The sequence below is a fragment of the Pipistrellus kuhlii genome, unplaced genomic scaffold, assembly GCF_014108245.1.
Source record: "Pipistrellus kuhlii isolate mPipKuh1 unplaced genomic scaffold, mPipKuh1.p scaffold_m20_p_1, whole genome shotgun sequence".
NCBI lineage: Eukaryota > Metazoa > Chordata > Mammalia > Chiroptera > Vespertilionidae > Pipistrellus > Pipistrellus kuhlii.
In genome coordinates, this window is record NW_023425404.1 from 146,238,187 (window position 1) to 146,255,830 (window position 17,644).

Consider the following 17,644-nt stretch of genomic DNA (forward strand, 5'->3'; position numbering starts at 1 on the left):
AAAATTCAATGCTCTGACCATTTTCTCACCTTAATATTGCCATTTCCTGCCATTAAGTCTTTCACTGGCCTATCCTTATACATTACTTTCCCAAAGACCATTTCTAGCATGCTACAAGCTTTTATTTAGACATGTTTTTCATTCAAGGGAAATTTAATTTATATGCAAAGGCTTTGTTTAGACTAAAAAGCATTATTGAAAGGGACTTTTGCTATCAAATAACTCAGGCAATCTCCTATGATCAGCCTTTTTTATCCCCAACACAGAAAACTATTTATTTACCACATAGGCAAAAACCTTAAACCTTAAAATTCTTGGAACTCCTTAATTCAAAGTGAGCTCTGAATTTCTTCCAATACTGGATTGGGGGTATTTGTTGTTTTTCTCCTTCCCAACATCTTTCTGTAAGAGGTAAATGGAGATCTTTATTTACAAATGAGCAGGGAGAGTGCCAGAACAGGAGCCAGGAAAGCTGGGTTCCAGTCCAATTCCTGTTCTTAATAGCTTTTTGACCTTGAGTGTGACCTATCATAACCTTTCTAGGCCTGTTCATCTACTATATCAATGAAGTTGTTCAAATTATCAAATAAGATAATATCCCAGTTATAAATCTGTTTGATAAACCCAAGGCACTTTGATAATATAATCTGATATCTGTTATATACCATTACTAGTTCTACATAATGTTTATTTAAGGGTATAAATGATGTAACACATTTCACTGTTAGTACTCTGAATTTCTATTTAAGTAATGAGTAGTCATTTTCAGAAGTGGCCCTTAGAGGAATTAAAATCCCCAAGTGGAGTACATGTTATTTTTATTAAAACTAGAATGGATTATTATTTAAGGTTATGTATTTTTTTTAATATATTTTATTGACTTTTTACAGAGAGGAAGGGAGAGAGATAGAGAGCTAGAAACGTCGAAGAGAGAGAAACATCGACCAGCTGCCTCTTGCACACCCCCTACCTGGGATGTGCCCGCAACCAATGTACATGCCCTTGACCGGAATCGAACCTGGGACCTTTCAGTCTGCAGACCGACGCTCTACCGCTGAGCCAAACCGGTTTCGGCCAGTTATTTAAGGTTATAGATGATCTGAGTTTTTCCTCCATACTCTATCCAAAATTACCTTCTATAGGCAGCTTTTCTCTCCATCCTTCCAAAGCACTGCTCCCTAGTTCATGTCTACCTCATGATGTTCAAATAGTGGGATAGGTGAGAATGAGTTCTAATTGGTTTCTAACGTGATAAAAAGTCTGTGCTCACACCTACAACCTCCTTTTCTTCAATAAGAACTTTATTTGCTGCCTGGCTTGTGTTGAGCATCAACTTATGTACCAGAGGTCACGGTTCAATTCTTGGTCAGGGCACATGCTTGGGTTGCAGGCTCAAATCCCAGTCGGGGGCGTGCAAGAGGTAGTTGATCAATGATTCTCATCATTGATGTTTCATTCTCTTTCTCCCTCTCCTTTTCTCTCTGAAATCAATTTAAAAAAATACATATTTTGTTGTTGTTGTTGTTGTTGCTAATCTGCATCCAAGGATATCTTTCCACTGATTTTCAGAGAGTGGAAGAGAGAAAGGGAATTAGAGAGAAAGGAGCATCGATGTGAGAAAGACACATCAATTGGTTGCCTCCTGCACATGCCCTGATTATGACCAAGGATCAAGTCTGTAACCAAGATATGTGCTCTTCACCGGAATCAAACTCAGTACCTTTCAGTCTGTGTGTTGATACTCTATCCACTGAGCCAACCAGGTAGGGCAATAAAAATACATTTTTTAAACATTATTTGCTAATGAAGTTAGAACCAAATACCTGTAGTAATTCCTGTGCTTCCTAAAAAAATAAATACAAATAATAAGTAAGAAAAATATAAATCAGATGAAAAAAATAAAATGTCTGTTGATTAAATGGGATAGATAAAACATATACATATATTTTTTATTTGTCTTTATTGTTGAAAGTATTACAGATGTCTCCCTATTTTCCCCCATCAATTCCCTCCACCCCACTCCCATCCCGCGTACTTTTAAATATCCATTTAAGTATATTAGCTTAAAATATTGAGGTAACTAGAATATTACTCACTTTCTTTTTAAACCTCAGTGTCAGTTAAAGCTCTGTAATCCATGTGCATATAAAACTATGATTGCAAGAAGTAATTTAAAAGAGTTGCCTACTATTTCTGGGAGTTTTGGAGATAGGAAATCTCTATTAGTGATTAAAAACTATATCGTTAATCTTAGTAAGAGTTCAGATTACCAGGTTTACAGATACTGTGCAAGAAATTGTAGACAACACCCTCTTTTTAAGAGAGTTCACCTAGAGGTCAATTCACTTAGCCTGCTTGTTTCACTTGTCTCATCTCTAAACTGAAAACGTTAGTTTGGAACTAACTGAACTCAAAAATGCAAGCAATTAACCAAAGTGAAACAGACCAGGTATAATTGCCAGCATCTCTTACACACAACAGTCTCTACTCTGATTTAGCAAGCTGTCATGGTGAGAATCTGCTGTTGCCAGAAGGGCCAATAGTTCAAGAGCAACTGCGTAGGTGGATCTTGTACATGAAATCTCCAGAGTTTTAAATGTGAATTTAAAACACACAGTGCCTACCAAACCAAACCCATTGGCAGGCCACCACCAACTCACAGGCTGCCAATGTGAAACCTCTAAATTAGGTGAACATTGGTGGCCCCTTGAGTGCAGTACAGTGTCTCACGCCTAAAACTCTTCACTGAATGTGTGGGCTTCTTTACCACCAAAGAGACTTTTTTTTACAGCCTAGGACTTCACTTTGTGACTGCTAACTTCACTTTTAATACTCCCAAGTCTTACGGGCTAAGATTTGCATAGAGCTTTCATTCAAGGACACACAGTCATAAGCACAGACAGTTCCCACCAATATAGCTGGGCCAAACACTCATGGAGTCCTCACAGGGACACGGTTGGGTCAAAACTGTCATTAATCTGTCTTTGCAGACATGTTAGTCCACAAAGACAGCAATCACCTGTAAATACAAAGGACTGTATCAAGCTCAATATTTGCTAAGATTAGCTTTTAGCCTTTCACACATAAGGAAACTTTACCCACCGCTGCTAATTCTCTTCTTGGTCCACAGGTCTTGGAAGCATGAAGACTGTGCTTTTTTTCCTGTACATTTTGGGAACTGCAGCAGCAATCCCGGTAAAATATTTTTTTCTATTATTACATCTCTCCCTCCTGGTATTAGTTTAGAAATCCTCCATTTAAAAGTAAGTGTTTTTTCCCTGGCCGAGGGTCATCCCACACACTGAGAGGTCACCAGTTCAATTCCTGGTCAGGACATATGCCCGGGTTTCAGGCTCAGTCCCTGGCCAGGGGCTGGAGGCAGCTGATGGATGTTTCTCTTTCACATCAATTTCTCTCTCTCTCTCTCTCTCTCTCTCTCTCTCTCTCTCTCTCTCTCTCTCTCTCTCTCTCAAAATAAATAAAGGCAATTTGTTAAAAAGAAAATGTTCTTATGTAGTGGCTTATGACTTTTTTGTTTGTTTTGTTTTAGTCACATTACATATTTTTTGTCCAAGTGAGGAATGGATGATTAGGAAAATTGAGATATGGTACTTTAAAAATATATATTTCTTTCAGAACTAACAGATTCTATAAGATGCCTTATATACTGGTATGTAGTTGAAAATGCTGATTATCAGTTTATTAGTCAGGAAATATGCCCAAATACGAAAGAGCACAGGAAGAAATAAATTCTAAGGAAGCTCATCATGTTAGCATGAGAAATTTAAGGAATTTGTATGAGAAATTGTGGAGGGCACAGCCATGCTCTCCAGCAGCATTTTCTTCGAGGTCAAATACAACCTGGATGAGAAATGCTGAGTCTGTAATAAAAAACAGGAACCAAGGGATTAGGGACAGGAAATGGTACGGTAACAACAAATCAGTTCTTAACTCGTCCTTAGGGGTTTGTTCAAATAAACACACTGAAAATAGACAAGACTAAAACATTTTTTTTTTCAGTCACATATACTGGCCCCTCCATTCACACAGCAATAAGTTAGATATACAAATCAAATCCTTTGAGACATATCAGCAGCCTCAAAATAATGTGAAAAAGAAAAAAAAAATATATATATATATATATATATATATATATATATATATCTTCTGATGTGATGACAATTTGCTTGTGACAATTTGAATGTCCCCAAAGAGTCATATCATCCATCTTTAACCAAACGAAAGGAATGTGTTTTGTTTTTTTTTCTTTTTCACCAAATGGAGGAATAGGGCTCCTTCCAACAGACAAAGTAGTTTATCTGTTGTCCCTGCTGTCCCTCCCTCTCAGATGCGATCCCAGCTAGTGGATAGCTTCTGACTGACAGATGTGTCAGCAAAGACAAACGCCATGCCACAGGACCAGGCAGTTCTGAGGAAACAGAATTTATGACCACTGCCAAGAGTCATGTTTAACTAGTGTGGAGCTCCTCCAGCTGAAATCATACCCTGTCCTCCGAAATTACAAACAAGGAATGCATTACGTTCAGCACGGAAAGGAGCTCCCACAGAACCATTGTTTCCCCCTGAAAATGTGCTTTGCCCTCGAAGCGGTTGCCTCTATGCAGACAGGAATCAAAAGCGCCTTTGGAAGAAGTGTTTTGAATTACCTGCCTGCATAGAGACATATTCCAGATGTTTCTTTTTTAGGACAATCTGTTTATCACACAAACCTAGGAAACACTCAAAATACCTTCTCATAGCTCCATCTGTGAGAAACCTTGTGTCATTTCCCCGGCTGCCTGGGTTCTCCAGAAGTCAGTGGGTAGATTCTGTGTGGTTTTATAAGATTCTGTGCAGCTATCCAGAGGGTACGTTGTTTAAAATGTAAATGTAAGCAGAAGGAAAAAGCAACTTCATTTTCAAGAAACTTCTGAAAGAAAATAAACTGCCCTGTTCTTGTGCACCTCTCCCATTCTGAGGAGGGAAATTGAAGAGGAAGGGGGAAGGGAGGAGGAGCAGTCCTCCTCTCATAAGCCTAACAGCTCCTCCAACCTTGGCTTCCTGATGCCCCTGCCAGCTACTTGCCAACTGGCTGCCGTTCTTTCTCCTTTTTTCCTCTTACAGGTAGCTTCTTTGGAAATTTTAAAACATATTATCCTTCTTCTTACTTGAAAAGGTAAGAAGCCAGGAGAGCAAACTAAACCTAAGATAAATCCTGTACTCCCACCCTTTCTTTATATTGCACGATCAGCACTGCAGTGGAATAAAGATGAGTCCATCCAAATGGAATCTGAATCTTATACTTACTCATGATCTGACATCTGAGTGTCCACAACATCCCTTTAATAAAGACTCATGGCAACTACCTACCCAAGATATCAGACACGTTGTATTATTACCACTGCATGCTAATGCTATTAGCCATAATAATTTTTTCACCTAGGTAACTCCTTAAAATTGATAAAATATTTTAATATACATGACCTTATCTTTTTATGTATTTTTTATTGTCGATAGTATTACAGATATCTCCCGTTTTCTCCTTCTTGCCCCCCTCTTCCCAGCCTCTACATCCCCCCTTCAGGTCTTCACTACCCTATTGCCTGTGTCAATGGGCTATGCATATCTATAATAATAAAAACATAATATGCTAACTAGTCTGGACAGCTGAACGACCTTCCAGACGTCCTTTCTGTTGAAGCTGCGGCGGTGGGGGCTGAGGCAGAGGCAGTTAGGGGCAATTATGCAGGCAGGCAAGTGGTTAGGGACAATCAGGCAGGCAGGCCAGCGGTTAGGAGCCAGTGGTCCTGGATTGTGAGGGCGATGTATGATTGCTAGTATAGGCCCGATCTAAGGATAGGGCCTAAACCAGCAGTTGGACCTCCCCAGAGGGGTCCCAGATTGTGAGAGCATGCAGGCCAAGCTGAGGGATCCCCCCACACTCCTTGCGTGATTTTTGTGCACTGAACTTCTAGTAAGTATATAAGTTCTTTGGTTTATCTCTTCTCATCCCCTCAACCCACATAGAGGTATGTCAGTCTGTTCCATGTCTCCCTGCTCATGTCTTATTTTGTTGGTCTGTTCATTTTTCATTAGATTCCACAAGTAAGTGAGATCATGTGATATTTTTCTTTCTCAGTTTGACTTATTTCACCTACCATAATATTTTCCAAGTCCATCCATGCTGTACTAAAGGGTAAGAGATCCCTCTTTTTTACAGCTGCATGGTATTCCATAGAAAAATGTCCCACAGCTTTTTCATCCATTCATCTACTGATGGGCACTTGACCTTATCCTGATATTTTTGCTCACTTCACCTTGAGAGATGACAGGTTAAAGAGGAACAAAACCACAGATAGATAGTAAATAGGTGAGTCAGGACTTGAAGGGAGTTGTCTTATCTCAACTTCTCCAATCAGGATTCTGACCTCTTATCTGTTTTTGTTATTGTTGTTGATTTTCACCCAATGATATTTTTTCCATTGATTTTTTATTATTTTTATTTTTTTTAATATATTTTATTGATTTTTACAGAGAGGAAGGGAGAGTGATAGAGAGCCAGAAATGTCAATGAGAGAGAAACATCGACCAGCCGCCTCCTGCACATCCCCGATGTGCCTGCAGCCAACGTACATGCCCTTGTCTGGAATCGAACCTGGGACCCTTCAGGCTGCAGACTGACGCTCTACCACTGAGCCAAACCGGTTTCGGCTTCCATTGATTTTTAGAGAGAATGGAAGGTAGAAAGGGAAGAAAGGAGAGAGAGAGAGAGAGAAAAAAAAAACACTGATGTGAAAGAGACACATCCATTGGCTGCCTCCTGCAAGCATTTCTACCAGGGCCAGGGATAAAACTTGCAACCCAGGTACATGCATGGCCTTGACCAGGAATTAAACCTAAATCCTTCAATGCATGTGCCAGTGCTCTAACCACTATACACACTGGCCAGAGCATGCCTCCAATCTTGCTAGAAGTAGACAGAGCCATCCATCTAGTGGAAATAATATGTCTTAGCTACTCTTCCCTCCTAGACTTGGTGTTCTGTTCGACAGTTTTTTAATTAGTTGACATTAAATTATTTTTATTAAAGGATTTCTTGATGGATATAGGCTGATAATGTTAAGTAAATAAATATTGAATAAAAGGTTTATAGCTTTTTTGCTAATTACCAGTGAATATTAACTTAAGCAAATGTACAATACTATACCCTATGGTTAATTTAATTTAACCGCAACTTTCTGCTACACAGACAATATTTTTCAAAATTATAAAGTACAATTGCTTTGTAAAAGTTTTAAAAACATAGAAAGTAATTCCAAAACTCAAAATTCATTATTACTGAAACTCTATTTTCACCCAGGCTCTGCATATATAATTTTTTCTTAAACATGATTGGAATTCTATTTTCACTTAAGATTATATTCTGGACATTTGCTTGTATTCTTATAAATTCTAGAGAATATATTTTAATTTATTTTTCAAATGAAGTATATTGCTACTAATAATCCTATATAATAAAAGCCCAGCCTTAGTCAGTTTGGCTCAGTGGATAGAGCATTGGCCTGCAGACTAAAGGGTCCCAGATTCAATTCCAATCAAGGGCACATGCTCTGGGGTGCAGTTGGATCCACAGTAGGGCATGCAGGAGGCATCTTATCAATGATTCTCTCTCATCATTGATGTTTCTATCTCCCTCTCCCTTTCTCTCGGAAATCAATAAAAAAAATATTTAAAAAAAAAAAAAAAAAAAAAGCCCAGCAACCAAACGACAGAATGGCCAGAATGACTAGTCAACCAGTCACTATGATGCACACTGACCACCAGAGGGCAGACACTTAACACAGGAGCTGTCCCTGGTGGTCAGTGTGCTCCCACAGAGGGAGCAGCTGCAGAGGGTGTGGAGGGGGGGGGGGCGCGTCCCACAGCCACTTGGCTGTCCAGGATTAGCGGCGCTCCCACAGTGAGCCAATCCCTGCAGGCCTCACTACTCTCCTTTGCCCAGTGCATGAATCATGTGCCCTGGGCCTCTAGTGATGACAATAAAAGACTAACTAAAAATTTTAAACATTAACATCTGTACATGAATAACACAAACCAATTTTTTAATTTTCAGACAAATGCAAGGTTTCTATCTGACCATTCCCAACCAACTGCTGAGTCCTTGAGTTCCATTCAACAGGCTGAACTGTTAGTAACACCTGGCGACACTACGGTGCCTATTTTAGGGGTTGAAGATGCAGAAGATGAAAAGGAAACTATAGTATCTATAGAAGAGCAACCCAACAATCAGGTAAAAGTCACATAGTTATGCTAAGGTAATTTCAAAATTCTCCAAACGTTTTCATTTCAAAGCATGGCCAAAGGAATTATTTCATTCTCATCTCAGTTTAATTTTTTATATCATATCTGATAACTAAAAGAATTGTGATAATTAATAAGTTTTACTCTTTCAATTGAGGTGCTATATAATTGTTTCATTTCACAAAATTCAAATTTAGGTAAAACTTGTAGCTATAGAATATGAAGAACATTATACATGTAAGTTTATATGTCATTATATTAATAAAGAATAATAAATATTAAATGTTGGCTTTATGAATTGTAAATGTGATGTATATAACAAATTACCATTTGTTTCAAAATAGACATTTTTCTTTTAAGGCTGAAAAATCTCCAGAACAAAAGTTAAAGGAGAAAAATCATGACCAGTCAGAAGATCAGGGATTACAGGATCAAGAGGAAAGTGAAAGTGACTTCAGTGAGACTTTAGAAGATGCACTCACTGAAGATGCATTGGACCTAAAAGAAGAAATGAGCGAGCCTCAAAAGGAAAAACTCCCAGAGAATACTGATTTCCTTGCTCCTGATGTTAGTTCCACTGTCGATTCTAACAGGCAAGAAAACATCACAAAGACAGAGGAAAACCAAGAAGAGCTTATAACTGATTCACATCCTCAGTCTAACAGGAGCAGCAAACATGGTGAAGACCTAGGTGATGAAGAAAACCAAGAGCAGGATCCAAACATTCCAAATGGAGAAGAGGAAGGGACCAGCATAGAGCCAAGTGAAGTTGGCACCCACAATGATAACCAAGAAAGGGAGGGAGAGTTCCCCCAGGAGCATTCTAACGGCAAGCAGGAAGAAGGCACTACCCAACCTGATGATATTTTGGAAGAGTCCAGTCAACTAACTCAAGTAAGCAAGATGCAGAAAGATGAAATTGAGCAGGGTCACCAAGAACAAGAAGAGGATAACTCCAATGAAGAAATGGAAGAGGAAACTGCATCAGAAATCAATAAGCACAAGCCAGATACCGAAGGACAGAGCCAAGAGGGAAAAGCTGGCCGTGAAGTTATCAGCAGCCCTGAGGAGATGGAGAAAAAGACTGTTTCTGAGGCTTTGCTCGCAGAGCCTGCTGCTGATGGTGGTGAGGATGGCCCCCGGCACAGTGCAAGCGACGACTACTTCATCCCAAGCGAGGCCTTCCGGGAGGCTGAAAGAGCTGCTTCCCACAACTATCACATCAAACATGAGGAGCAAAGAGAAAGAGCTCGTGAGAATGAGAATGTAGATGCCAGTGAACCTGGAGAATCCCAAGGGGTGAGATTATTTACAGTGATGCTTGTCTGATAAAGCAGTCAGCTTTATCAAGAAACAGCCATGACCTTTCTCTGTGCTTTCCCTGTCTCCTATGCTTATCCCTATCAGTTACATTACTAAATATATTGCAGTTTCTTATTTTTCTCTGCATCTCCATTATTAGGCTGAAAATGACTTTTATTTTGGTTCCCCTAGAAGCAGATCTTGAATCTTAGTGCAAATTTTTTTTTTTGGGGGGGGGGGGGTGTTAGGGGGGCGCAGAGGTTGTTGTTTTTGTTTTGTTTTGTTTAGAAGTTCAGGGAACAAAGAGTGGAGAAGTGACACAGGAGAGGAAAGGAAGCTAATTAAAGGTACCTGATTTATACAGGCTTAGAATTGCCAGGAAGGGTGTTAATTTCCTACAACTTGCAGTCTGTTCTTTGAGCAGGCTAAGTAGAACTCCATAATTTTGAAGCCACAAAGACACAGATGCTGACTGTTGAAAGTCCCTGGAGCTAACTAGAATGATAAACTCTGACAGGTATGAGGGGTGGGAGACACTGACAACTGCTGCTCTAATGCCTTGAAGTCAGGTCGATGTCAGATCATTCAAGTTGAATTACCAATGTCTAGCAAAATGCCTCTAAGATAGCAGGAGATCCAGCAATGTCTGTTGATCCTAATATATAAAAAGCCAGGGGCCATCATGACCAAAACAACTGGATGGACACAGACTGTGTAGGGCAACCAGGCTGGCAGGGGGTTAGTGAGGGACGACCAAACGACTGAACAGCAGACTGTGTGGAATGACCAAGCCAGCAGGGGAGGGGGGGGGGGGGGGGAGAGGGGAGGGCAGTCGGGAGTGACCAGGCTGGCAGCGGGGGAGTTGGGGACGACCAGGCCAGGGCAATGGGGGCAATCAAGCAAGCAGGCAGTTGAGCAGTTAGGAGCCAGCAGTCCCAGATTGTGAGAGAATGTACAACTTTCAGTTTAGGCCCAATCCCCAGTACTAGGCCTAAACTGACAGTTGGACATCCCCTGAAGGGTCTGAGATTGGAGAGGGTTCAGCCTGGGCTGAGGGGACCCCTTCCTCCCCATGCACAAATTTTGTGCACCAGGCCTCTAGTTTAATAGAAAGATGAAGAACAAAGACTTCAGCTACAACTTTATGAAGCAAACAGGCACAAAATGTTAATTGGGAGACAGCAGAGTGAGATTGGAGACAGCAGAGTGAGGTTGGGGGTAGCATATTGTTATTTGGTTGTTTAATCATTTGGAGCTTCAGTGCAAAACCTTGGCAGCCATCCACTAGGAAGTTTTGACAGCTTTTGGTGGACAAGGTAAATAACCTCGATTTCTGAGAACTCTGCTGTCATTCTAAGAGATGAATTTTCTTACACTTTAGAAGCTGTAAGAAACCTTTACCAGCAGCTTCAGATTATTGAGGTAATATGTCTTACCCACAGAATTGCACGATCATATTATATTTCCACTGTTTTCCCAAATCCCAAGGGGAGGTTCCAACTTTGCTCCTGATGTTAGTTAGTTCCAACTTTTATTGCATAATCCCCAGAGATAGGGCATGAATCCAGTTGAGGAAGATAGAAATAGCTCCTGTTCTCAAAGGATTGCTGTCTATTTCCACAGTTGTGACTGGTGTTTCCTTTTGAGATCTGATGTGATTTGGATATGAAAAGCTCAGTGAATGTGTGCACATCAGAAATATAAAATAGGTAACAGCTTTCCAATAGACTTAAACTTCTCTTCTTGTTATTATAAAGGCCAAAAAAGCAGAGAGCTCACTGAATGAAGATGAAAGTTCAACTGAAGGCAACCTTAGGGTGTACGATATTGGTGAGTATGGGCTGTTTGTGAGTATATCAAGGAAGAGATGGAATCAGCTGCATTGGGCTATCTCCATCCCTTTATTTGTGGCTACTGCACAGAATTCTCCTTTCCCCAGTCCTCCCCAAGGAAATGCTCTCATAAATTGTAGACATTCTCTCTTTTTTAAAATTGATTTGAGAGAGAGAGAGAGATGAAGAGAGAGAAACATCAATTAGTTATTCCACTTATTTATGCATTCATTGGTTACTTCTTGTATGTGCATATCAGGGATCTAACCCAAAACCTTGGCTTATTAGGCAGGTGATGCTCTAACCAACTGAGCTACTGGTCAGAGCCTGTTGTAGACATTTTCTTGCCCATATTTGATATACAGTAGTCTACCCCATTCACAGTTTTGCTTCCCACAGTTTCAGCTATCTGCAGTCAACATCAGTCCAAAAATATTAATTTTTTTCAATGATTAACATCTGCTCCTGACATCCAACAATCAATACCATCACAATGATCCCAGCTCTCCCAAAACCAATGATCTACCCCCTGGCATATTGTCAGAAGGTCAATAGTAGCTTAAAGCTATTTCACAATGCTTAGTTTATAAATTATACTTTACCATAGGTATGTATGTTTAAGAAAAAGACATAGTATAATGTGTTTAGTACTATCCACAGTTTCAAGCATCCGCTGAGGGTCTTGGAAGGTATCCCCTACAGATGAGGGGGCAGCTATGAGTACATGTGTTTACCAAATGGAAGTCCTATTGCAATATTACTGTGAAAGCTAGAATTCATTTTATCTAAATCCTTTTGCTTCTGAAAGGAATTAATTCTACCTTCTTGATTCTGAAATCCATAACTTACTAGGAAATTTAGATCCCATATTTAATTAAAACCTAATTCCCAATCATAGGTATTTTTAATTTCAGCACAACAAAATTCTCATGGATTATTTAACTTCTAAACAACTTGCACAAAGTTGCACAACAGACTTCAGACTATGACTATTGCAGGTGGGCCAAGATAGCTGTTTGTTTTTCCTAAATTTCTGAGCCAAAGTGTATAGAAAAATCTAGACTATTGTGTAACATTGTTTATATCAGATGACCTGAAAATTAACATTAAAATGGTTTCTGAAGTTTTCCCAAATTTTCTCTTATTAATGCAAATGGAGTTAATTATATGGGTGAATTTGAGTTTATATATTCAGTTTAGCTTACCCTGTCCAAACTTTTCTCCTAGATGCTTGCATGAACTTCCAGTGTAAAAGAGGACACATGTGTAAGGCTGACCAACAGGGAAAACCCCACTGTGTTTGCCAAGATCCAATGACTTGTCCTCCTACAAAACTCCTTGACCAAGTAAGTATTCTACAGACTGGTCTCTAAGGCACACCAACTACCGTGTTTCCCTGAAAATAAGACATACTCCGAAAATAAGACCTAGCGCATGGAAAGATAAGACATTCCCTGAAAATAAGACCTAGCGCAACTTTGGGAGAAAAAAATTAATATAAGACACTGTCTTATTTTCGGGGAAACAGAGTAGTGATTGAAATGAAAGAAGCTATTGAAATTTTTTGTAAAAAAAAAAAAAAGTAAAAGCCCAGATTATCATATAATATATGAATTAATATTAAAGAAACAAATGGTAGCAAAATCAAAGAATTTCAACTGTGCCCTAGAAAGGTAATGATGGCACTGATCTATAGAAATCACTTTAAAATTCACTCTATCCTTGGAACATCTTCAGTTTCATTCTACTGAGCTTATCTAACGTTAAATAGGCATCACCATTGGTATAATTTAGTTACAACTTTTGTGCCAAATGGAATAGTTATCACCTACCTGACCACCTGTGGGCACAGCACAGTGAGCGTTAAGGAGCTGAGCGTTTTCCCAATGAGCATTCAGAGACACGAGTGTTTTCTCATGCTTGTCTTTCCTAGGTTTGTGGCACTGACAATCAGACCTATGCTAGCTCCTGCCATCTGTTTGCTACTAAGTGCAGATTGGAGGGGACCAAGAAGGGGCACCAACTGCAGCTGGATTATTTCGGAGCCTGCAAATGTAAGAGTCCATCACTGCTGCCAGCCAGCATTGCGGAGAGGGTTGGGGGTGAATCCATGCATATCTGTACAACATGCTTACATGTGCTCATACAGGAGAAAGCTAATAGAGTTCTGAACTCAGGCTGAACATTAAAACCAACCTGGGAGATTACAAAAAAAAAAAAGGAAGAAGAAAGAAGAAAGAAGAAAGAAGGAGAAGGAGAAGGAGAAGGAGAAGGAGAAGGAGAAGGAGAAGGAGAAGGAGAAGGAGAAGGAGAAGGAGAAGGAGAAGGAGAAGGAGAAGGAGAGGAGAAGGAGAAGGAGAAGGAGAAGGAGAAGGAGAAGGAGAAGAAGAAGAAGAAGAAGAAGAAGAAGAAGAAGAAGAAGAAGAAGAAGAAGAAGAAGAAGAAGAAGAAGAAGAAGAGAAAACACAGAATGCCCAAGGTTTAAGCATAAGAGATTTCAATTTTATTGAACTGGGTTGGAACCTTGGCTTTTTGTTTTTTGTTCTTCATTTGTTTTTAAAGTAACCTAGACAATTCTCATGCGTGGCGAGGGTTCAGAACCACTATACAATGCTATTCACTTAATAATTGAGATGAATCATTGGAATTTTGCTAAATTATTTGTCCTTTTCCCTAGTCAAGTCAAGCCCCTGCCAAGAACTTTTATGACCACACATTCTTCCGGTAGTTTTTTGTATGTTTTTTTTTAATCATCTTCCTTTCCCAGGATATTCTCAATTGTCTTTGGATCCCCTCGTGGCTAAGTGATTCTCCACATCAGCAGTGCTCACTAATATTTCCGGTTTTCCTTCCTTTCTAGATCCAGGAGAGGATTAAATGTCTCAGGCCCCTTGATTTTAGATATACCCATATTGGTTGCTTTGTCCAAGGAAATCTAAGCAAAACTCATCCATGTGCGTCTGGATACCAGCATTTCAGAACTGCTGTGTGGTTCTCCACGCGCCAATCCCGTGTGGAGAGGGCGGAGTCTCCATCTCGCTGAGGCCCAGAGAGACTGCGCTGAGCAGAGAGCCCTCTGCCAGCTGGTGCTGGACTTGCAGTAGTCTTAAAAAATAAACCTTTGATGTGATGTTGACTATATAGTTAATACCACTGGCTGGTATATTTAAAACTTGCTAAGAGAGTAAATCCTGAAAGTTCTCATCACAAGTAAAAAAATTTTTTTTTTAATTTTGTTGTAACTATGTGACATCATGATGGATATTAACTAAACTTACTGTGGAATCATCTTACAATATATGTATGTCAAGTCGTTTCTCTGTGCACCTTAAATGTATGCAGTGTTTTACGACAATAATTTCTCAACAGAACTGAAAAAACAAATGTGGGTCCCTTTAAGGCACTGAGATTTCAAAGTATCACATTGTGGCCACAGTAAGAGCTAACTTCTACCTTTTTTCTCTTTTCCCTGATAAACAGTGTGTGTCCTCCACTTCTAAAGCCCAGCCCTCCGGTTCTGGGGAAGTGCTTCCCAGCCCTGGCTGCACATCTACATTACCTGTGGAGCTTGTGAAACATCCTGATGCCAGGCTCCACCCAGAGCAATCAAATCAGAATTCCTTTGAATGGAAGCTGGCATCTGATATGTTCTTTAAACACCCGGGGCAATGCTGTTGTGCCGCCAGGGTTAATGGCCACGCTGTGGAGGTTGGGCCGTGAGGAGACTGTCAGTCCGCGTGCTTCCTGTTCTGAGGGCTTGCCAGAGGACAGGAGTAAGACCCAAAGGTTAACGTCAATTTGCTTTCTTCTTAAAACAGCTATTCCTGCTTGTACGGACTTTGAGGTGACCCAGTTCCCTCTAAGAATGAGAGACTGGCTGAAGAATATCCTCATGCAACTTTATGAGCCTAACCCTGAACATGGTGGATATTTAAATGAGAAGCAGAGAAACAAAGTAAGTTATGCACCGGTCAACCCCCTTCGTATCTGTCCAGAAGGCCTGATGAACAAAGGTGTCACGACAGAGGTGGGGAGAGGGTGACCTCCCTGGGCAGATAGCAAAAGCCCACTTTGCCTCCCCAGTCCGGTTAGCACATATGGAATAGTAGTGGTGACCATTCATGCCACAAGGTATGAGGCATGCTGAACCACCCCATTCCTATGCGAAGGGCAGTAGCCTGAGGGAGAGCTTCCTTACTCAGACCTATAGCAACCTCTATTTAAACAAGCTGAACCTCAATTCAGCATTTATATATTCATGCCCAGACATATTATTTAAACCTAAATGTCTTTTTGCCCTCATAGGCCAAACAGATTTATGGTATGAGAGAATTTGTTACTCACAATGTCAGTAATATATTAAGATTAGCCGAAGCCGGTTTGGCTCAGTGGTAGAGCGTCGGTCTGTGGACTGAAAGGTCCCAGGTTCGATTCCGGTCAAGGGCATGTACCTTGGTTGCGGGCACATCCCCAATGTGGGGTGTGCAAGAGGCAGCTGATCGATGATTCTCTCTCATCGATGTTTCTGACTCTCTATCCCTCTCTCTTCCTCTCGGTGAAAAATCAATAAGATATTTAAAAAAAAAAAAAGATTAAAATGTGCAGAATATTGGTTCCAGAAGTTCCCAGGGAAAATTTATTCCAGTAGCTGGAATTGATTTATGTGCTGGAGATACAGCAATAAACAAAACAAAGCTATCTGCCTCCATGGGCTTACATTCTAGGCAAAAAGACAGACTCTTAACAAATAAGTATAGGTGTGCATGTGTATTTAAATATATGATTTGTGCATGCATATGTATATATTTACATATGCAAAGATGAACATGCATGCAAATATATAAAGGTGTATAAAATATGCTGGGTGAGATGGAATGTGCTATGAAGAAAAAAGAAAACAAGAAGATGGGTGTGCCTAAACTGTGTCAAAGCTGTTTATATGTTTTAAGAGGAGGACTAAGAGTTGGCCATTGATATGGCATGTGGCGATCATAGTTGACCTTGACAAGAGCTGTTAATGCAGAATGGAGAGGAGAAAAGCTTTAGTGGACAGGGTTCAAAATAGAATCAGAGGAAGGATACGGAAGCAGCAAGTATAAACAATATTTCCATGAGATTTTCCTGCAAAGGAAAACAGTGAAACAGGGTGGAAGCTGGAGGGGGGAGGGGTGGGTGTAAGTTTAAGAGTTTCACCTCCCAGTGGGAGGTGGTGGAGGATCTCCTGTGTTTCTGGAAATTACCCAGTGAAGAAGGAAAGATGCCCAACCGCCATAGTTTATGTTGAGTAGATGAGGAGGGTGGGCTCCGGGCATCAGTGAGGAAGGGAGGGCTTAGATTAGGAGCACAGAAGTTCATGCACACTAATAAGGAGGAAAAGTGGTAGATGTAGTCATGGGAATAGTTAGAAGTTCTGATTGCTTCCAACTACTCCGTGAAATAATGGGTAATGCCACAAGCTAGGAGTTTTGCACGCATTGCTCCAAAATAACTTCTATCCTCTCCCATTCATACATCACAGAGAGCCTTGACACAAGGCACAAGGCATTAGACACAAAACAGAAATTTCAGGTAGAGTGGACAAATAGTATCACACTAGGGCTAACCTGAGCCTGAGCAGGCAATGGAGGGCGATACCCTGAAAATTAAGAATGGAGTATGCCAATGGGGGAAGAGTGGTTTTCACTCACTGATCCACAGTCTTGCCTAAGTCAATTCAGCCCTTTCATTAAAATCTTCTCATAGTTTTAAGGAATGCAGTAAACATTACTTAGTTAAAAGAGAAAAATCAAAAAGGACAAATTTCTTCTGAAAACTTGAGCTGTTTCATGTTGGCCGTTATTCTATGTAGAAAAAAGAAAGGCTGTTGTTGATTAGAAGGCATTTCATGTGGTCTCATACAATGGCCTGGGCTTGATTTCCTCTGTCATGTTATTACACTGTTCTCCAAGTAAGCTTTAGCAAGTGATAATTTGATTACATTTCTCTGGTGATCTTTCTCCCTTCCTAATTCCAGGTCAAGAAAATTTACCTGGACGAAAAGAGACTCTTGGCTGGGGACCATTCCATTGACCTTCTCTTAAGGGACTTTAAGAAAAACTACCACATGTATGTGTATCCTGTACACTGGCAGTTTAGTGAACTTGACCAACATCCTATGGACAGGTAAAAACTCTTTACCTTCCCGAGACCAGGTCACTTTCCTGATATAA

General features: G+C 40.3%; 1 protein-coding gene across 2 annotated transcripts in view; it reads left to right on the top strand.

Moving 5' to 3' along the window:
• Positions 1–17,644, top strand: part of SPARCL1 (SPARC like 1) — a 57,773-nt gene that overhangs the window by 34,769 nt on the left and 5,360 nt on the right. For both annotated transcript variants that reach the window (XM_036454526.2, XM_036454617.2), the window contains exons 2-9: positions 3,131–3,195; positions 8,114–8,290; positions 8,662–9,600; positions 11,361–11,433; positions 12,663–12,781; positions 13,369–13,489; positions 15,254–15,390; positions 17,449–17,597. In XM_036454526.2, coding sequence (XP_036310419.1) covers positions 3,131–3,195; positions 8,114–8,290; positions 8,662–9,600; positions 11,361–11,433; positions 12,663–12,781; positions 13,369–13,489; positions 15,254–15,390; positions 17,449–17,597 — 1,780 coding nt within the window. The remainder of the gene's footprint in view (positions 1–3,130; positions 3,196–8,113; positions 8,291–8,661; positions 9,601–11,360; positions 11,434–12,662; positions 12,782–13,368; positions 13,490–15,253; positions 15,391–17,448; positions 17,598–17,644) is intronic.